The 21,694-nt window shown below is 51.7% G+C and overlaps 1 pseudogene and 4 gene segments (V, D, J or C); all 5 read right to left on the bottom strand.

The window, feature by feature from the left end:
• Positions 1 to 27: 27 nt before the first annotated feature.
• Positions 28 to 7,013, bottom strand: LOC129629784 (immunoglobulin lambda variable 8-61-like). The segment is given in 3 exon segments: positions 28 to 165; positions 6,553 to 6,866; positions 6,965 to 7,013. Coding segments are annotated over 3 exon segments (498 nt in total).
• A 4,543-nt stretch (positions 7,014 to 11,556) lies between these two features.
• LOC129629783 (immunoglobulin lambda variable 2-18-like) lies at positions 11,557 to 13,794 on the bottom strand. The segment is given in 4 exon segments: positions 11,557 to 11,574; positions 11,773 to 11,956; positions 12,052 to 12,133; positions 13,734 to 13,794. Coding segments are annotated over 4 exon segments (345 nt in total).
• A 187-nt stretch (positions 13,795 to 13,981) lies between these two features.
• On the bottom strand, positions 13,982 to 15,695 carry LOC129629782 (immunoglobulin lambda variable 1-47-like; annotated as a pseudogene).
• Positions 15,696 to 18,169: 2,474 nt separating this feature from the next.
• Positions 18,170 to 18,679, bottom strand: LOC129629696 (immunoglobulin lambda variable 5-39-like). The segment is given in 2 exon segments: positions 18,170 to 18,516; positions 18,634 to 18,679. Coding segments are annotated over 2 exon segments (393 nt in total).
• A 1,883-nt stretch (positions 18,680 to 20,562) lies between these two features.
• LOC129629781 (immunoglobulin lambda variable 1-40-like) lies at positions 20,563 to 21,694 on the bottom strand. The segment is given in 3 exon segments: positions 20,563 to 20,675; positions 21,261 to 21,539; positions 21,649 to 21,694. Coding segments are annotated over 3 exon segments (438 nt in total).

The following is a 21,694-nucleotide window of genomic DNA, read 5'->3' as shown; positions in this document are numbered from 1 at the left end:
GGCTGGCCTGGCCTGGTCAGGGACTCCTCAGGGACCCCACGGAGCCTGGGGCACAGGGCACCTGCCTGGGAGCCAGAGGGTGTGGTTGTCCAGCTGGGAGTACAGCCTCAGCTCCTCCAGAGCGGGCCTGCAGCGCCCTCTGCTGTCCCAGGTGGGGCTGCTCCACTGGGAAGGGAGATACCAGGCCTCCAGAGGGAGCCAGGCTCCTCCCACCTGGGCTGCAGGCCCCGCCCCCAAGAACCCGGATCAGGCCCCCGCCTCCAGGCTCAGCCTTGGTGCTTAGCGCCCCCCTCTGAGTAAGGAGAAGAGGGGACCACCCGAGGAGGACTAGGAGGGAGGGAACATCACCCAGGGCAGAAGTGAAGGGACGTTCCTGCCCTCTGGGGTATGCAGTGAGCTAACTCAGGAAGCTCCAGGGCCACATGAACGCTGAGTTCCTGGGTCCAGATTCTCAGGTGCACAAAGTCAGTTCAGTTCAGTTGCTCAGTCGTGTCCGACTCTTTGCGACCCCATGAATTGCAGCATGCCAGGCCTCCCTGTCCATCACCAACTCCCGGAGTTCACTCAAACTCACGTCCATCGAGTCGGTGATGCCATCCAGGCATCTCATCCTCTGTCATCCCTTTCTCGTCCTGCCCCCAATCCCTCCCAGCATCAGGGTCTTTTCCAATGAGTCAACTCTTTGCATGAAGTGGCCAAAGTTCTGGAGTTCCAGCTTTAACATCAGTCCTTCCACAGAACACCCAAGACTGATCTCCTTCAGAATGGACTGGTTGGATCTCCTTGCAGTCCAAGGGACTCTCAAGAGTCTTCTTCAACACCACAGTGCAAAAGCATCAATTCTTCGGTGCTCAGATTTCTTCTGCAGAAGGCAATGGCACCCCACTCCAGTACTCTTGCCTGGAAAATTCCATGGACGGAGGAGACTGGTAGGCTGCAGTCCAAGGGGTCGCTAAGAGTCGGACACGACTGAACGACTTCACTTTCACTCTTCACTTTCATGCATTGGAAAAGGCAATGGCAACCCACTCCAGTGTTCTTGCCTTGTGAATCGCAGGGATGGGGGAGCCTGATGGGCTGCTGTCTATGGGGTCGCACAGAGTCAGCCACGACTGAAGCGACTTAGCAGCAGTGGTAGCAGCAGCTTTCTTCACAGTCTAACTCTCACATCCATACATGACCACTGGAATAAGCATAAGCTAGACGGACCTTTGTTGGCAAAGTAATGTCTCTGTTTTTGAATATGCTGTCTAAGTTGGTCATAACTTTTCTTCCAAGGAGTAAGCATCTTTTAATTTTATGGCTGCAATCACCATCTTCAGTGATTTTGGAGCCCCTCAAAATACAGTCTGACACTGTTTCCACTGTTTCCCCATCTATTTCCCATGAAGTGATGGGACTAGATGCCATGATCTTCCTTTTGAATGTTGAGCTTAAAGCCAACTTTTTCACTCTCCTCTTTAACTTTCGTCAAGAGGCTTTTTAGTCCTCTTCACCTTCCTCCATAAGGGTGGTGTCATCTGCATATCTGAGTTTATTGATATTTCTCCCAGCAATCTTGATTCCAGCTTGTGCTTCATCCAGCCCAGCGTTTCTCATGATGTACTCTGCATATAAGTTAAATAAGCAGGGTGACAATATACAGCCTTGACATACTCCTTTTCCTATTTGGAACCAGTCTGTTGTTCCATGTCCAGTTCTAACTGTTGCTTCCTGACCTGCATATAGGTTTCTCAAGAGGGGTGGCAGTGAGGAGATACCCCTTGTCCAAGGTAAGAGAAACCCAAGTAAGACAGTAAGTGTTGCCAGAGAGCATCAGAGGGCACACACACTGAAACCATAATCACAGAAAACTAGTCATTCTAATCACACGGACCACAGCCTGGTCTAACTCAATGAAACTAAAGCCATGCCCTGTAGGGCCACCCAAGATGGGTGGGTCATGGTGGAGAGGTCTGACAGAATGTGGTCCACTAGAGAAGGGAATGGCCAACACTTCAGTATTCTTGTCTTGAGAACCCCATGAAAAGTATGAAAAGGCAAAATGATAGGATACTCAAAAGGAACTCCCCAGGTCGGTAGGTGCCCAATATGCTACTGGAGATCAGTGGAGAAATAACTCCAGAAAGAATGAAGGGATGGAGCCAAAGCAAAAACAATACCCAGTTGTGGATGTGACTGGTGATAGAAGCAAGGTCCGATGCTGTAAAGAGCAATATTGCATAGGAACATGGAATGTTAGGTCCAAGAATCAAGGCAAATTGGAAGTGGTCAAACAGGGGATGGCAAGAGTGAACGTTGACATTCTCATAATCAGCGAACTAAAATGGACTGGAATGGGTGAATTTAACGTTGACATTCTCAGAATCAGCGAACTAAAATGGACTGGAATGGGTGAATTTAACTCAGATGACCATTATATCTACTACTGCGGGCAGGAATCCCTTAGAAGAAATGGAGTAGCCATCATGGTCAACAAGAGTCCTAAATGCAGTACTTGGATGCAATCTCAAAAATGACAGAATGATCTCTGTTCATTTCCAAGGCAATCCATTCAATATCACAGTAATCCAAGTCTATGCCCTGCTGGGGTCCAGCCCCAGCAGGATCCAGGGGTACCCTCAGGATGATGGCATAGACGAAAGGATAGCAAAGCAAAGAGAACAGAGGCTTGATCTTCCTTGATTAACACAGAAAGCCAATAAAGCTCCTGTGTTCCAAGGAGTCATCCTGAAAGGAGAACAGAGAGAGAAAAGGAAAGAAAAGGAGAAAAGCATGACACGGGGAGACTAAGCTTCGGTGAGTGAGGCCCATAACTTTATTTTCAAAAGGAACTTTTATACCTTAACTTGTACATAGAGGGAAATGAAAAATGCAAAGTCATACAGAGTCAGCCCAAACATTACATCTGTTTTGTCTTTATCAAAACCAGGATTTTTTCTGCATACCTTTCCCATAAACAATGTTGTGTACAATATCTTCTGGCCTTAGAGGCCTGTGGACATTTTATGACCCTTTTTTGATAAAGGCTGCTCAACCAGAAAACTTATTTTTCCTTGAAGTGTTTCTTCTTTATTTCTCCCAGCCTCAGAAAGTACTAAACAGAGTTACATTCTCACGGAGCAAGGGTGCAGAGGGTCACAACAAAGAAAGAACCAATTAGCTCAAAGGTCTGATGTGGTTAATTCCAAGGCTGCTACTTGTTTTTCTTACATTCCAACTATGTTAACTAATGCACTCCCAGGTGCACAATGGATAAGAGATATGGGAACTTGGCAGCAAGCATTAGCCCAATAATGAAGCCCTTTACCAGTACTATCTATTCTGATAATTTTTCATCCTTTAAAGGACTCTATGCTCATTAGGACTTTTAGAATGTTTTGGCTTCCCGTGCCTTTCAAGGTTGGGGAGTAGTGAACAAACATGTGTGTTAACTGCAAGAGTATGGATAAACCTGTCAGGCAAGCTAGAATGCCAACAGAGGGGTTAAAATAGAAATATTCCTTTCATGCCCAGGAGACTTATTAACTAAAGCCCTAAGTTGACTTTTTCCAGAGAAAGGTGGTCGGGGATAGCCCCCTGTTAATGTCAGAAGAGTTGGTGAAAGGCACAAAAGAGTAAGACAGACAGATTCTGGTTTTGGGGTAGATGCCCGAGAAGATCCAGGGGGTCCCTTGAGGCCTGATCCACCTTTGCCTGTCAGGTTCTCTCCACATGACCTTTGTCATGGGTGGGATCTCCCGTGGTGGCTCCCAGCAATGCCCCAACCAGTAACGCTGAAGAAGCTGAAGTTGAATGGTTCTATGAAGACCTACAAGACCTTTTAGAACAAACACCCAAAAAAGAAGCGGTGGCTGCGTGGGCACAGGTGGCCTGAGAGGCCACTCCACGTTCAGTAGCAGAAAACCACGCCCCATTAAAAGGATGTTCGTGGTCAGAGATGAAGACTCAGGCTGAGAAGCTCTGAGGGCGGGTCCTGGGGCCTCGCAGCCCTCCTCCCACCCATTCTTTATCACCACTTCTGTGGCAGCATCTCCTGGAGCAGGAGAAGGAACCGCTCAACTGAGCCCAGGTGTTTCGCCCTCACTGAGATTGAAGCCTGCCCAAGGCTCCCTCGGGGTGGACCCATGCCCTCCACCTCCCCGCCACTCCCCAGCCTCCTCCACAGCCGGCTCCTCACCGTGTCCGACTCCTGGTTGCCTTCCACAGCAGCTGCAGACTCCATGACTGGGTGTCTGTAACTCATGAGTCTGATGCCAAAACCTGAAGTGTGACCTCTCACACACGGCAAAGGGGCCTTTATAAAACTCTCTGTGTCCTGGGTTACACTGCTTTACTTTCCGCATCCTGGTGCCTCCTGGTGAAAATGAGGACGTGGGTGTCAGAGAAGGATGAAGCCTCCAGCCAGTGTTGTCAACACGGCTGGGATACCCCTGGAACTGGTGTTGTCCCTCGGGTCACCGTGTCAAGTTCAGGGAAATGGAGGAAATGATAATAATTCAGACGAGGCTGACAGTGAGGGTGGGTGGTGGAGGGTGCGTCCACAGCGAGTGGCCAGCGATGCCCACAACAAGCCCACAGGGAGGCCTGCTCAGCTTCCGGAGGATCAGAGAGCAGGAATTTACACCAAATCCAAAGGATATATTTAGGAGTCAGCTGTGGGCCAGTTCTTTCTGAGCCTCTGAGGCACTAGGGAAACACAGAGGAAGCCTTGCCTGCAGGTCCCAGATTGTTCCTTCTGCCCAAAGTAAAGGCTGTGATCTTGACACTCCTCCAGCCCTTCCTGCTCCACACCCACCTCCATCTCACACACAAACACACACACACACACACACACACACACACACATCCCGCTATCACACACACACATACAAACACACACCCCGCTAACACACACACACCCCTCCATCACACATACACACACACACACCTCCATATCACACACACACACACACACACACACATCCCTCCATCACAAACACTCAGGACCCGGCGCCAGAGCACTGTGCCATCGCCACACTCTGCGCCTCCCTCATTCACTGGGGCACCCTCAAAGCTCCCCCACTGTGTCCAGGGCCTGCCTGCCCTTCCTCACAGGGGCCCCTGTGCCCACAGCCTCCCCTTCACCCACCCCGGCTGAGCTGATCTCAGAGTCAGGATCACTCACGGCTGGAGTGCTGGCCACTCAGCCCTTCCTGCTGCTGTTCTGAGCCCAGATCTGCACTCAGGGCTCCAGCCTCCCCATTCTGGGTCTCCTCCTCCAGGGCAAGGACATACGTCCTTCCATCCCCCAAGTGGGACCAAACCCACATAGAGCAGCTCAGAGCAGGCCCGGGGATGGCCATTCTTTCAAGAGCCAAGGTTTCAGTCCTGTTGTGGTGTTGTGGTTGCTGGTTACCCAAACCACAGACACAAACTCTTTCAAGTCCCCTCTTTCATGGGTGAGTTTAGCAAATCAGGGTGAGGCGGGGAGACTCAGAGTTTGCACCCCAGGAGGGACCAGGAGAAAGAATCTCCCGGAATCCACAGTGACCTGTGAGCAGGGACCCAGCCCAGGCCACAGAGGACACCTTGCTGCGTGCCCATCACACACAGAGACCCATTCAGCCAGGCCTAGTAGTTGGTGGGGGCGGGGGTCACACAGCAGGCGCTGCCCACAGTGCAGACCCTGGGGAGACCCACAGCGCCCCTTATAATCCCCGCAGCCTCCATCTCTTGGTGGAAGTGGTGCTGGGCCGGGGCTGATGCCAGCTCACATTCAGCCCAGGAACATACACAGCCATGCCCTGTGCTATGCGCACAGGCAGTGAGACACTGAGTGTCCAGCTTCTCAGGGAGCAACACTTTCCAAAATCAAATATACATACATACATACATGTGTATACATGTATATGTACATTAAAAAATCTACCAATATGGTCATCAATAAAATTCATAGACATTTAATATTGCATTTTAAAATATTAAAAGTATGTCAGATTGATTAATTGAAGACCAAAATAAAAAAAGCCTAGAAGTCTGGGGAAAGACTTTCAGAGAGCAGGACCTGTCTGAGACAGTATCAGACTTGCAGGCTTTCAAAGCTTCTTTTCCATGATTAGCTTCAGTGTGATGACTGGGAGCACGTGGCGTATAAAGAGATCAGCACGTGTTCTGTGGATCAGACTATTGCACACGTGTAAAGAAATGTTTAGGGATTACTTTATTCTGCATCATCAAGTTAATGAAATTGAGTATGTCTCTTAAAACTCTTAGACCAAGAAGGGTCGTGCTGGCTGTGCTGGGGTCTCTGAGTCTCAATGTTGTTGATAAAATGGGCACCTGAGCCCCCCATTATGGGCTGAGGGGTCCTCTTGGAGACCTGGACACACCCGGGGAGAGCCTGCAAGAGGCACGGGGCCGTGTACCACGGGACAGGAGATGGATCCGGAGCCTCCGTCCCCACAGGGGTGCTGACCACTTCCACCCTCTCCTGCTTCTCCCGCCTCTAAAGGCTGACCCCCCGAGCACATGGGCAGGTTTTAGTAGCGCTTCCCCATGGGCTCCCCTCACTGTGCAGCTGTATCTACCACTGCCCTGGTACAGCGAGCAGGGATAGTCAGCCTCGTCCTCGGGCTGGGCCCCCGTGATGGTGAGGGTGGCTTTATTCCCAGAGATGGAGGCAGAGAAGCGATCAGGGACCCCAGAGGGGTGGGTGTTTGTGTTGTAGATAACATTTCTGGGAGCCTGGCCTGGGGTCTGCTGGCACCAGCTGGGTTCGTTGTAAGTAGTGACTGACCCAGAGCTCAGTCCACAGGTGAGGGTGACCGTCCCTCCTGGAGACACTGACAGTGACGGTTCCTGGATCACAATCTGAGCTTCCACCCCTAAGAGAGACAGAAGAAGAAAGCGGTTGTTATGGAGATGAGGTGTCCTGAGACTCTGCTTGGAGGTGCCCCAAGGGTGCAGAGTCCCGGCCCCTGACTTGAGCTATAAGCGAGCAGCCTGAGCAGAAGCAGCGTCCAGGCCATGGTGGGGACCCTCCCAGGAAATGGCCTCCTGAGTCTCCTTGACTGCAGGTGGGGTCCTGGGCTATTTCATGCCTCCACCCCCGTCAGGAGGAGGAGGTGCCTCATGCAAATCACTTCCTCCTCTCCCTGCCCAGGTCACCTGAGGTCCCTGGGGTGGGGAGACTTGAAGGAGGCAGATGCTGGACCTCACGCAGAGCAGGGACAGCACGGGGAGGAGCCCCTGAGAGATGGGGCGACGTCTTTCAGCAAATGTGCCCCTGTGACCTGCTGACCTCGGTCTGCTCTCTCCTCCCTGGAGTGTCTGAGGCTGAAGGAGGAGTTTGCAAGTCTGTCTCTCTTGCCGCAATGATCCAGCCTTTCCCACACCTGAGCCCGTCTTTAGAATACTCTCTGTCTTCTCAGGGAACCCTGAGTCCCATCTGTGCGGTGCTGTCCGTCCTCCTCTCCAGCCCTGAGCCGAGCAGGAAATCCCGGAGCCTGTGTCTGCTGTGAAGGGTGAGCAGTCGCCCTAGAACACAGTCTTGTAAAGTGTCTCTAGTCCCGGCGGTGCGGGAACCAGGGCAGGGGTGGTGACATGCAGAGCCCCACGGCCAGGCTTGGGGTGACAGCCTCCTGTGCTGTAAAAAGATATGACAGTGTGGACTAGCTTCAGGAGAACTGTAGAATTTAAGGGTAAAAAGGTCACCATCTTGTCACGCAATGATGATAGCTGGCAAGCTCAGTTCCAACAAAGTTGGCATACATGTCTCATCATCGGAAACAGAAAAACCCCGTGTGTAAAGAGGTAGGTGTGGTGAGCAGTGTGGAACTTGTAAAACTCCCTTCCCTGTGGTTCTGGGTGGAGCTGATGGACCCGGGACAGAGGAGGGGTGTGGGGGCAATGAGGAGGAGAAGGAGCTCAGACATCTCAAGTTAACGTGTGTGGAAGAGATGGAAAAGTCTTGTTCATCTCTTGTTTCTTTGACATGAAAAGTGTTAAATGCTCTTCTTATTTTGTATTCATGTCACATTTGCTGCTAAAGTAGCTGTTTAATAAAATCCACATGATTTCTGTCAGAGGTGCCTGAGAACCTCAACTCATAGAGGTGAAAAATATGTATTGCTATTGAATTCTTTTCTTATTATAGGAACATATTGATGACAGTTTGGCGGAGCTTGTAATTTCACATATTTCATGTTACGAGTGTTAATATAAAGTATTAATATAACGGGAAGGAATGAGTAAGGGAGCCACTAAAACTGACACAGTGTCAGTTTCCATAGTTCAATTCAAAATGTTAAAACTGCCAAATAACACACCAGGGAACGTTTTTAAATGACACAGATGGTGACAGCGGGTCCTTGCCTGCACCCCTCTTCCACCGGGAACAACCGGGTGTTCTGTGGGCAATGGGGCCGCCTCTGCAGGGGTCTCTCATCCCCTGTCCAGGTACCCCTGGAGGTCGAGGTTCCTGAAGGAAGTTCATTTTTGTTGTATGACCGTCCCTCTGTCCTTGGTTGGATGTCAGGTCTGGGCACTGACCCCACGACAGAGCAGCAGGAACTGAAAGGCACGCCTGCGGCTCTGAGCTGAGAGCTGCCGTGTCCCCTGGGGTCCAGGTGCAGGACGTCACCCTCCACTGAGGACCCTGCTGCCCACATGGGCAAGAGCCAACAGAGGAGGTGCCAGCCGGCCTGGCCAGGACCCTGGGCTCTCCGGACAGACCCACATCGCCCCCTGCTGGACTCAGACCTCCTCCTCCCCCACTTCACTCCACAGCCTCCTGGAAGGGCTTTCTCACACTTGCAGCTGGGTGTTCCTGATGTCACCGCCCAGGGCAGTAGAATGAGTCGCTTTCATCTAGTTTAGTCCTGGTCATTGATTTTTCTAGGTAACTAATGACCTCAGACCCCTGAATGGTATGCTGATAAACTAATGAATTTCAGGATTCCCTGATGTCTGAGTTTGCTCTGCCTAGCTCGTGGGTTCAGTGCCAGAACAAAACCACCCGAACCTGAGCTTCCAGGGTTCAAACTCCCAGCATGCCCGTGGGTGGTGCCTGGTCATGATTCTGTCTGAGCTTCCTTCCCAGCTTGATAGGTAGTCAAGGTTGAATTTGCAGGGCCTCCTGGGACCATCCCAGCCTGGACTAAATGGCTCTTTTCTTATTTCTCTCTTTGCAAAGAGCATAGGAGGTTCTCAGAAACAACAAATCTCTTCTTGGTCACTTCCAGGGGTTCTCATTCACCCTTGATCATGGTGCTCACAGTACTTCTCTTTGACTCAGATATTTAAAGATGTTTTTAGCCTAACTTTGTAATCTTTCCATATTAAATGTTTGATATAAAAGATTATGCCTATAAATGGGAATCTCATCCTTGTCTGGGCTCCTGTTTCATCTCTGGTTGAGAAACCCTTATGACCGTTACCTGATCTTCACTGGACATGGTGAAGTCTAACCTAACCTTTGATTGTTAGAATCCATAGATTTAATGGAGGTGGGTTTATAAGCGCTGTGTCCAAAATAGTGACATTTATCCAATATCATCTCAAACAAGGAAGCACAGAGAGAAAAGAGGGAGAGATCATGAGGCAAAAGAGGAGGAAATGAGCAAGTGAGGAGTCTGAGAGCCGCATCCTAATGGGGAGTGTCTCCCAGTACCTGGAGAGGAGGGCTCTTCAGGCAGCAATCCCCGGAAAAAGGGAGGACCCAGCTTCCCTAAGTGTCAGGGTTCAGGGCAGAGCACAAAGCCTGGAGCAGAAGAGGGTCATGCAGGGGGTGGGAGAGGCCCCCTGGAGCTCCAGGGCACAGACGCTGGGCTTCTGCTTCCTTGACGTCGTGCTCAGTACCCGTGAGGGGCCCTGTGTATCTGGGCACATGGGCATTCTGCTTGTATTTGGAGAAGAGAGAGAAAAAGAGACAACTTCATGGACCCCATAATGATGGACCTGGATGAGGAGGTGAGACTGCCCAGATTTAATAGCACAAGTGACAGCAGAGACCTGAACCGGCACTGGTGACGTCACAGTCAGGGTCAGGGCAGTGATGGGTCGACACGGGAGCAGAGGGCAAGCTTTCATCAGACATCCCCATCACACGGGGATTCCCTGTGGCTGTGGTTAGTGATGAGCTGTGTGATGCTGATGACCAGCCTCCTCATGAGGCTGGGGTCCAGAGTGATCCAGGAGGGCGTGTGGACCCACCAGGGGGCAGGGAACAGGGCCGAAACCCTGACTGTCCCTCACCTCTGTCATTGGTCACAAACGCAGGGACTTTGCCTGGAATCTCTTGTCATCATTGCCATGGCGATCCCCGCTTCCCCGCTGATCCTTCTACAGGACATGGGCCCTTGGATCTGGACTCATCAGAGGAGTCACAAGCAGAGGGACACGGGCACATCCTGGGGAGCCCCTGCTCCTGACAGTCCACAGACCACCCCAACCCTGAAGTAGGAAATGCTCCAGTGGGTTGGAGAGGAGAGAAGGGGAGGCCAGTACAGAGCCAGCACCTGTGGGTCAGGAGAACCACTCCCGGGCTTCCCTGCCTCCTGCGATGTATCACCGGTGCCCCTCACTCCTCACGCTCTCTGCTCTGCCCCTTCAGGAGCAGGATTCACACCCTGGGGGACGATCTGCCTGCTGGGATGGTCCACGGACTCTGCTGAAGGCACATCTGGGAAAGCCTCCTGCTCCTGATCACAAGTGAGGGAGCTCAGCTCCATGGCTCCCTTGATCACATGGATGACCAGGCTGCACTTCAGTGGTATCAGAAATTGTTTACATTTTCTGAGACTTGAGCAAAACTGACTGTACAATGGGGAGTAGACATATTATGAACCAGAACATACCTCAGGAATAAATGGATTCTGGGGTATTATTTACCTTTTGACGGTTCTCTAAGAGCAAGCCCCTGACAGGCTGAGGCTCTCGTCCCAGTTTCCGGTCTACCTGTGCCGCTGTGAGAAGCCCTGTTGCACCAGCCTGCACGGTCAGAGTCAGCCTCATCCTCAGGCTGCAGCCAGAGACGAGCAGGAGTTCCGTGTTGGCCAAGGCATCTTTGGATCCAGAAAACCTGCAGGGACCCTGGAGCCTGGTTCTTACTGGAGTCTGAGAGGTAGGATCGGAGGACAGAGGAGGGCTCGCTGGCTTCTGCTGGTTCCAGTAACAGCAGAGCGGCTGACACTGATGTCATGCTCAGGGTGCCGGGAGCCACAGAGTCAGCTGTGGTCTGTGAGGGGACAGGGGTCTCCACACACACAGGCCCTGATTGCCGGTCCCAAGAGTCCGTGGCTCAGGGCTGCTGATCCAATGCTGACACCCACAGCAGCAGGGGACCAGCTGTTCTGTGCTGAGAGAAACCAACACTAAACAGGGGTAGAATTCATATACCTGCAACCTTATAGAAGAAAGTTAACAATGCAGCCATTAAGTTGAGATTCTTCTAAAATATCAGTCGAAAATAATAAGAAAACACACTACTCAAGATCAGAAATTAAAATGATAGTGTTTGAACACGTAGGTTTGAACATGGTGGAGTATTCCAAATTCCCTCTCCCCTAAATGGTCTTACATGGAGCAGAAGGACTGGGAAGAGCAGCTGAAGGCGTTTTGGGTGAAAACGTGCAGTAAGTTGTGAAGTGTGGCCACACATTCTTGTTCTCACCGTGTGAAATGAATATGATTTTATGTCCATTTCAGAGCTGCTGCTACAGTGTCTGCTTTGACAGAGATGTTTCAGTCCCAGGAGGCCCATGTCTGGAGGAGAGCAGGTTTTTGTCTCACCTCCTTCCTGGCCTGGAGCACTGTGCCATGATAGCTACTACTTTCGTAAGTTGCACAGAAATAATCGGCCTCGTCTTCAGCCTGGAGCGAGCTGATGGTCAGGGTGGCCGTGTTGCCAGACCTGGAGCCGGAGAATCGGTCCGGGACCCCCGAGGGTCGACTGGTAGTACCATAGATGAGGGTTCTGGGGGCCGATCATGGGGCTCTGCTGGTACCAGCTCACATAAAGACCCCCAGTGTTGCTGCTGCTTCCAGTGCAGGAGAGGTGGACCCTCTGACCCAAAGTCCCGGACACGAATGGCGGCTGAGTCAGCACAGCCTGGGCCCAGGATCCTGGAAGGGGGAGTGCAAGAGATGGTGACTAGGGGGTTCAGACATGAGAGCAGGGAGTAGGGCCTGTGAGTCTTCCCAGGGCCCCTCCCCTGTCCCCCCATCCAGTCAACTGTGCAGAGAACGACCAGGGTGAGGAGCAGAGGGGACCAGGCCATGGTGGACACGGTCAGGGTGTCCTGCCTTCTGTGGCCCCACAGCTGAGCAGAGTGTCCCCACACCGCTCCTTCCCCTCTTCATACCCTGAGAGGGGGCGGGGCCTTTCATGCAAATTGACCCCCCAGCTCTCTAACCTGCCCAGCTCTCTGCCCCCACACCTTAGCTCTCTGACCCCCCCAGCTCTCTGACCCTCCCTGGGCCCTGAGTCAGGCCCCTGTGCCTTGGGGTAGCCAGATCAGGGGCGGGGCTGTGTGGGGCTTGGGAGTGGGAGGTCACGGCTGGGAGCCTTTCATGCAAATGACCACTTCCCCACTCCCAGTTACACTGTGGGTGCATAAGTCTTCAGAACTGCCTGGGAATGTCCCCTGTGTCCCATCCAGACACACTCCCTGTGACCTGGTGATAAGAGCTCTTAGAGTCAACTCTCCCAAACTGGTTTTGAAATTACACGGCTCAGGAAGTGTTTAGTTGGAAAGGAACAGCCAAGGCAGTTACCCTGTAGCGCACGTGCGTGTTACAGTGTGGGTGTGTGACTTGGAGATTTTAAATGAACCACAATGTGTTCACGGATTAGTGAAAATCTAAGGTCGTCACTTTAAATACGTGCATAAATATAACTGAAGGAAATGTTGAGTCACTAAGTTGTGTTGGACCCTAGTTCTGTTTTAATTTTGCATTGCCTCGGTACTGTTTTTAAAACATCATTTTCTTTGTAGGTTCTGTTCATTAAATACAATTTTAACTAAATCACATGGGAGGTATCTTATGAAATTTTATTATTAAGTAAAAGAACACATTTAGAAAGATATTGCCATTCTTAATTATACTGGCCTCTGAACGAGGCAGGGCCAGAACCAGTCTTTCTAATACTTATGGATCTCCACTGAGGGATTTTCATGTCTTAGCGGGACGTTCTGTCTGTGAAACAGGGCAGGCTGAGTTATCAGAGCCATGGGTCAGCCTCAGATCTGAGATGAGACACAGGACATGACAAGGCAGATCAGCTGTTCTCAGGAATCTCAGATGTGATCATAGACATGGTCAGACAGACCAGCAGTGATGTCTCCTGGGGCAGAGCCCCAGAAGAGCGTCTGTTTTCCCAGCCAAGGGCCCCAGCAGCTTCTCTGCTCACTGTGCATAAAATCAATCCCACAGCAGCTGAGCACAGACACTCCTCAGCCAGGAATCGTTTCCCTCATCTCAGGACCAGGGTTTCTCTTCCTACCCGAATCCTCACTCGATGTGCACACAGATCGGAGTGTGAGAACTCGGGATAAATCAGCTCCTAGAGGGGTTCATGGATGCCCTGGGAAACAAGGGGAACCTGGAGAGGAGCAGGGGGATAACGAACTTGGGTCACACACAGACCCAGAGACCTGAGGCTTCTCGGGAAGGAAGGGGTTAGAGAGGTTCAAGGAGGGCGACGAGGAAGTGAGTGTCCAGTTCAGGAAGATCGGAAACACGTCCATGACCTTCTGACACGGTCATGACCATGCAGGTCAACAGTGCACGTTTGTAGAGAGAGAGGCTCATGATTGGGGGAAAGTCAAGAATGAGGTCAGCTGGAGTGGAGACTCTGAGCAAAGAGATGAGGAGCAGCGGGAGCAGGCTGAGGAGAGCTGGAGGGGTGCACGGGGTGGGCTCTAGGGGCTCTTCCCTTCCTCTGTTTCTGGGAAGAGTGTGGGGACTGATGACCACCTGACCCCTTCACCCTCCACTTCTAGGTGCTCGGCCCCGGGTGCAGCTTCACTCCCAGCAGGAGGCCTGGGGGCCGCAGCTCTGAGTCTGTCCCCTGAGAGGAAGCACCTGCCGCCACGTCCAACTCAGGCCGCTGAGCCCAGGTGCAGGGCCAGCTCAGGGGACCATATGGGTGTGGTGGTGAGGCTTTGCCAGTTCTGAGCAGGTGCACAGAGCCCCTGGTGGCGGATGCGGGGAACGTTCACGGCGGTGAGAGTGGGAGCAAGGTGCTGCTCCCCTGCTTGGTTCCCAATCCTGTCTGACTCTTGTGACCCCATGGACTGTAGCCCACCAGGCTCCTCTGTCCATGGATTCTCAGGCGTGAACAGTGGTGTGGGTAGCCGTTTCTTGCTCCAGAAGGTCTTCCCAACCCGGGGACAGAGCCCAAATCTCTTATGTCCCTTGCATTGGCAGGCAGATTCTTTACCACGAGTGACACCTGGGAAGCCTTATGAAGAAGTAGGGGCTGCCTTTTTTCCTGTCACCAAATACTCTGTCAATGAACAAATAAATGAATTAAATAATAAGTTTTACATGTCTTTGATAACATATGAAGAATTCTCTTTTATTTCCATGTATTTTATTTTCAAAAGATTCTGACTACTTTTTCGCATGATTATTTTTTTTGTTGTTGTTCATTTATCTCCTTTTCCTTAGGACCCAAGAGTGTTTGTATTTGCTCATCAAATAGATTTGAAGATTTATCCCTCAAAATATCTGTCACCTGATTTCCTCATCTGAGGCATCTCAGCATTAATGTCTATGCAATCTCACTTCCCTTCAATAATTAATTTCCTGCTTCTTGATAGAAGTGACAGTTTTTACTGGACCCTGGACTGTGTGGAAATTGCTTGTAGAAACTCTGGGTTCCATTTCCTTTTCCTTTAACAGGAGATGCTTCTGTGGCGGAAGCTCAGGAATGTGCGTTCACTGCCCAGTGACCCAGCAAGGGCGGCACTGACCCCCCTGCTCTGTGCTGCCGACTCCGACCTGGGAACCGGGGGCAACCGCTGTGAGCAGCTCCTTCATCCAGGGGCGTGTGACCACCCCTGTGTGCCACTGGCCTAGGGAGGGGAGTCGAGCTGAGGGGGCAGCTGTGCTGCAGTCAGGGCACACTCAGTCTGCTGGGTTCCGTGGTCTCAGGGACTCCAGGAAGGGAGGGGCAACACCTTGCCCTGGAAGCCCCATGGCTGTTGGGGAAGCAGGTTTTTGTCTCCTTCTCTCTGGCCTGAAGCACTGTGCAAACTTTCAAGCCGTCAGCCCATGAGAAACAGTAATAATCAGTGTCGTCCTCAGCATGAACTGAGGTGGTCAGAGAGGCTGAGTTGTCAGACTTGGAGCTAGAGAATCGATCTGGGACCCCTGGGGGTCGTTTGCTAATTTCATAGGTCAGGAGTCTGTGGGCCTTTCCTGAGAGCTGTTGGTACCAGCTCACATAACTCCCAATGTTGTTGCTGCTTCCAGTACAAGAGATGGTGACTCTCTGACCCAAAGTCCCAAACACGGAGGACGGCTGAGTCAGCACAGCCTGGGCCCAGGATCCTGGAAGGGGGACAGACCGAGATGGTGACTCGGGGGTCCAGACACGAGAGCAGGGAGCAAGGCCTGTGAGGCTTCCCAGGGCCCTTCCCCTGTCCCTGCATCCAGTCACCTGTACAGAGAGGGCCCAGGGTGAGGAGCAGAGGGGATCAGGCCATGGTGGACACGGTCAGGGTGTCCTGCCGTCTGTGGCCCCACAGCTGACCAGAGGGTCCCCACACTGCTCCTTCCCCTCTTCATACCCTGAGAGGGGGAGGGTCCATTCATTCAAATGACTCCTACCCACCCGTCCCTGGGCAATGGCTCAGGCCCCTGTGCCTGAGGGTGGCCAGTGGGTGGGCTGGGGCGGGGCTGTGTGTGGCCCTGGGGTGGGAGGTCACAGCTGGGAGCTGTGAGCAGAGGCCACCAGGCAGCACCAGAGTCCCAGCTCCTATCCCCTAACCACCCTCGGAACGCCCCCCGAGCGCCCCCTGGTGTCCTGGCCCAGACACACATCCTGTGACCTGGTGACCAGAGCCCTCAGGGAAGCTGCTGACCTGCTCTGTGCTCTGTCTCTTTCTTGCCTTCAGGCCAGGAGCCCGTTCTGTGTCCCCTGTGACCTCAGGGCCATCTGTGGGCTCCCCTCCGACCCTCAGGGTCAGTCTGTACACGGCGCGCTTGGCAGCTCAGGGGTCAGGACTGAGGGGGCGTCTGGGACACATATTCCTTTTATCAGGGTCAGGTCAGGACCGTGACGACCCCGTGGAAGCAGCCTCCCGACCGTGCAGGACGGGGGTGCTTTCTCCTTCATTAGAAATGAAGCAGTGCCTTACACACGCACACACACACACACACGGATTGCTTCGAGGTCCTTTCCCAGTGGATAATAAGCATTTTGTTTTTATACTCCGTGACCCCACTGTACTAGTTCCTGGTCTCCTCTTTCCCAAGTGAAATAAAACATTTGCCACGTGTTCACTCCCTGTAGGCTTGGGAAGCAGAAGCCACCTTTCTGAGTGCGGCTAACTCTGCTCCCAGCTCCCAGGACACGGATGAAGGTGTCTGTGGTGGCACCACCTGTGTCCACAGCCCGGATCACGATCAGCCCTCTCCTCCTCCTCTTTCATCCGAGGATAGGAGCCCGCAGTCGTCAAGGAACCTGAGCGACAGCGTCTGGAGCCAAAGGACCAATCGCGGCTCCTGAGGGCTGGGGACCCGCAGGCATCGTGGTTTGGGGTCTCTGGCTGGGACCTGTTGGTTCCCAGACACCTCACACCGCCAGCTCTGTCGCTCTTTCCAGGACTAGAGGCCCTGAGCACTGAGCTGGACAATGGGCCCGGCTGAGACAGCGCAGACTGCGCTCAGGACTCTGTGCTCAGCGGGGAGGGGCAGGTGGCACGTCACTGCTGCAGAGCCTGACTCTGAGCAGGCAGAGTGACCCTTGTGTGGCGTCAGGAACCATCATCCTTCCTTTGACCTCTAAGAGCTCCGCCCCGTCCCCGCTGCTCACACCCCCTCCAACTTCTCAAGGGAAACAGGTCTAAGGAAGCACCACTGTAAATAATGCAGGGACTGCACAGCCCGGCTACTCACTGTTTTCCTGGAAGAAAATATTTCACTCTTGCTCAAATTTTCTTTTATCTTTCTTGCTGAATGTTTATTGTTATCATACAAATGCGGTCAAATCTTAAGTTTTTTTTTTTATTTCTGGGACCAAAGTAACACATTTTTGAACTACTTTTAAATTTACATAATTTTAAAATTATATACTATTTTAAATAATTGTCGACTTGAACATTTTCCTATTCATTCTCATTAATTTTCAGCATAATTTCATATTTATGACTCATTGGAAAACACCTTTTGCTAGGAAAGATTGAGGGCAGGAGGAGAAGGCGATGACAGAGGTTGAGATGGTTGGGTGGCCTCACGGATCCAGTGGACTTGAACTTGGGCACACTCCAGGATGGTGAGGGACAGGGAAGCCTGGTGTGTTGCAGTCCGTGGAGTCAGACACGACTTAGCGACTCAACAACGAGTAGCTTTACAATGTTATGTTGTGCCACTTTTAATGACTTATCTCAGTGACACTCAGTGTTTTGAACGACAGATGAGGAGTAACTGTTCACTGTGCCTTTGATTTCTCTTGCGTGTTTGTCTTTTCAGCGCATAGCCTTCTGATCTTCCTCAGATTTATCTTTAAGTGTTTTCTGTTGATTGTGTCATACATGTTAGTGGTTTTATTTTCAGAAACTGGAGGTTCGTTACCGAACTACAAAATACAATTCATTTCTGCATGTTGACTTTTATATCACAAAATCCCAAGTGAAACAGTCACAGAAGCCTGTCTTATTGAGCCCTTGACCCTGAGCTGGGCCTGGCCTGAAACCACCTCTTCTGGGCTCAGCCAATGTCTTCATCAAAAAGTTTTTATCTCGGAACAAGCAATGTTTGCCCAAGAAAACTGGCATTGGATAAGAGTATCTTAGCAATCTAAAAGCTAAATTGAAGCAAAAGATACAATATTATCAAATCTGCTGGTGTGAGGAAAATGGGTTGCTTGTCTACCATCTGACAGTTGGAAGTCGCCCCCTGAACTAGGCTTCATCCGAGCCACGAGCAGGCTGGGTGGGGAGGCCTCTGTCTCACTGCCTCACTGGTCTGGAGCCGTGTAAGCGCTAGTGTCGCCATGCCACACAGCACAGTAGTAGTCGGCCTCGTCCTCGGGCTGCAGCCCAGAGATGAGCAGGAGCCCTGCGTTGGTCGAGGCATCTTTGGATCCAGAGAAGCGGCTGGGGACCCCGGAGCCCTGGTGCTTATCTGAGTCTGACTTGAACCTCAGGAGGTACCGGGGAGGGCTCCCTGCCTTCTGCTGATACCAGTATATGCTATAGTTGCTCACATTGTAGCCACTGCTCAGGGTGCAGGAGAGTCTGGCTGATGCTCCCCGAGACGCCGAGAGGGTGACCGGCTGAGTCAGCACAGGCTGGGAGAGGGAACCTGCAGACACAGACACAGGGGAGAGGGGGCAGGAGCTGCAGGAAAGGTTCCCAGAGTCTGTGCCCCAGGGGCTGATGAGGCTGGGACTGAGCCCTGGTGCCCGGGGCCTGTGCCTACCTGTGTAGAGAGAGAGGAACACGAGCAGGAGATGAGTCCAGGCCATGGTGTTCACAGCTTCCTGGTCCCCACTGTGGGGCTGGGCTGCCCCAGGTCTTCTTTTCTCGCCCAGCCTCTGCCTGAGAAGGGGCTGCCATGCAAATAGGGGTCCACCCAGGACCCGCCCAGCCCATCTCTCAGCCCGGATGCTGGAGCTCAGCTCACAGCCCAGACTCAGGGGGTGGAAGGGAGTTCCCTCTTGGGAGACCCTGGAGGAAGCACCTGCTGAGACCACATGACAGGGGACTCTGCAGCCAGAGAGGACACTGCTGAGTGCCCCTAGGGGTGCATACGCCGCCCCCAGCCCAGCTCCAGGAGTCAGTGATGCTCCCTGAGCAGCGGTGCATGGACCCCAGGGCTGTCCCACAGCGCTGCCTGCTGGGCACATGTGGAAAATAAATACAAAAAGCAAAAAAAACCCTCTAGAATTAAGGAGGTAAAATGCAAACTTTTCTAGGAAGCTGCATCGCTGAGCTAGTAGAGAAAACAAGCAAGAAGATTAATTTCCTTGGAAAAATATGGAAATCTTACTATTGAATTACTCCACAAAAAGACATAACATGCATTTCCTCACCTGAAATATGTGACAAACTTGAGCCACTACATTGTTCTACATTGCATTGTATGCATGTCTTTTTAAAAACATTGAAAAAGATGCAATTATTTCCTAGTTTTTTGAGAATTAGTTAAAACATTTGTACATATACCTGAAAAATTTATGAGAGGAAATATTACAAGCCACTAACATTAAGTATTGATCAAAATGTTCTAATCAGAAAGTTAACAAAAAATTCAAAATTTAAGAACTTGATACTGATACCGAATGTTATTTTTACCATCTACAAGTTATATTTTATATTAAGACATATTAAAAAATAAATTTAGAACCAAGAATAAAATCCATGTAAAAATAGAAACACCTAGACATGATTGTAGTATTGCTGGTATATACTCATTTGCTGCTGGTACCTACTCATTTGGTGCTGCTGCTAAGTCGCTTCAGTCGTGTCCGACTCTGTGCGACCCCAGAGACGGCAGCCCACCAGGCTCCGCCGTCCCTGGGATTCTTCAGGCAAGAACACTGGAGTGGGTTGCCATTTCCTTCTCCAATGCATGAAAGTGAAAAGTCAAAGTGAAGTCGCTCAGTTGTGTCCAACTCCTAGCAACCCCATGGACTGAAGCTCCTCTGTCCATGGGATTCGTGTAATTTCGTGCAGGAGGACTTAATGTCTCCATTAATTGGGAAAGTTAAGGGACAAAAATAACGCTAATCAATGTAAAGTAAAATTATGGTTTTGTGTTCAGATTAGATGTTCTTATAACTTAGCTATTTAATAAAATTCATAAGATTATTTTCATTTCTCAACATGTGTTTGTAAGAATCATCTCATATCAAACAAAATGTTCATACTAAATCCTTTTCCTATTATTCCAAAGCATGGATGATTGTGTAGGGAAAAATACAAAAATAGGTGAGGAGAGGAACTGATAAAGGACAGACCATCAGCACCAACCTTGAAGGAGGGTGAGACAGGAACCATGGATGCCCCACACCCTGTGCCCAGATGCCAGGAGCACAAGGCAGGGCAAAGGCCTCCAAACCCACATCCCGTCACTTTCCCCTAAAGGACAGTCTTGGTTCAGGAGTGAGGACACAAAGGGAGGGGTCCGGGTCGTGGAGGAGGGCCCCCAGGACCCTGCTCTTGAGACGAAGTTGTTGACATGGAAAAAGTCCCTCCCCTGGGTCTCTTATCCTCTGTCCAGTTATCACTGCAGGTCAAGTTTATTGATATTTTTGTTGTGTAATTTCCCATCCATCCTAGCCTGGACCTCAGGTCTAGGCACTGACCCCCAGGATAGAGGAGCGGAAGTAAGAGGCAAGACTGTTGCTCACAGCTGACAGCTCTCTTGTTCCCTGGGGCCCAGGTGCAGGAAAGTCACTCTCCAGGGAGCACCCTGCTTCCCACGCGGGCAAAGGCCAGTGGAGGAGGTTCCCAGGTTGCCTGGCCAGGAGCCTGGAGCCCTGGGTGATCCTGAGAGGCTGTCACAGGAAAGGCAGGAGCAGCATCCTGGGCCGCAGCTCAGCCCAGTGATGGCCAAAGAGCCTGAACGCCAGACTAGAGGCCAGGGAACCAAGCAGGGACCCCCTGTGTCCACTATTAGCCTCAGAGAGAAGGAGAGCTGCTGGGACCAGGACACATACTGGATGCATTGATGCACCCAGAGTCAGGCAGAACTGTACTGTGTTCCTCTGGTTCTGACCCGACCCATCATGGACTCTGACCCCAGGGCATCTGCCCCTGGCACTGGGGATTTCTGCTCAAATTGAGAAAATCAGATAATGATTTGCTACAAAGGAAAGCTGGAGAAGGGGTGAATTAAGAAACATGTGATCAGATTTTTCTGGACCAAGTTCCGTGGTGTGACTGAGCACAGTCTTAGGCCAAACATCAAATAAAGCGGCTGCCTTTGCAGAGGATGTTTCTGCCCCCAGAGCCCCGACTCTGAGAGGACAGCAGGTTTTTGTCGCACTTCCCCCTTGACCTGGAGCACTATGGGACCACTAAGACTGAGGTCAGCAGACGCACAGTAATAATCAGCCTCGTCCTCAGCCTGGAGCGAAGTGATGGTCAGGGTGGCTGTGTTGCCAGACTTGGTGCCAGAGAATCGGTCAGGGACCCCCAAGGGTCGTTTGTTACGATTATAGATCAGGGTTTTGGGGGCCAATCCTGGGATCAGTTGGTACCAGCTCACATGATTGCCACGCCCAACATAGCTGCTGCTTCCGGTGCAGGTGATGGAGACCCTCTGGCCCAGGGACCCGGACACGGAGGGCAGCTGAGTCAGCACAGCCTGGGCCCAGGAACCTGGAATGGGGAGAGACAGAGATGGTGACTTGGGGGTCCAGACACGAGAGGAGGGAGCAGCGCCTGTGAGTCTTCCCAGGGCCCTTCCCCTGTCCCCCCATCCAGTCACCTGTGCAGAGAGCGACCAGGGTGAGGAGCAGAGGGGACCAGGCCAT

The sequence above is a fragment of the Bubalus kerabau genome, chromosome 16 (genome assembly GCF_029407905.1).
Source record: "Bubalus kerabau isolate K-KA32 ecotype Philippines breed swamp buffalo chromosome 16, PCC_UOA_SB_1v2, whole genome shotgun sequence".
NCBI classification, from domain to species: Eukaryota; Metazoa; Chordata; class Mammalia; order Artiodactyla; family Bovidae; genus Bubalus; species Bubalus kerabau.
Note: the sequence above shows the minus strand (reverse complement) of the source record. Positions and strands in the feature narration are given on the sequence as shown.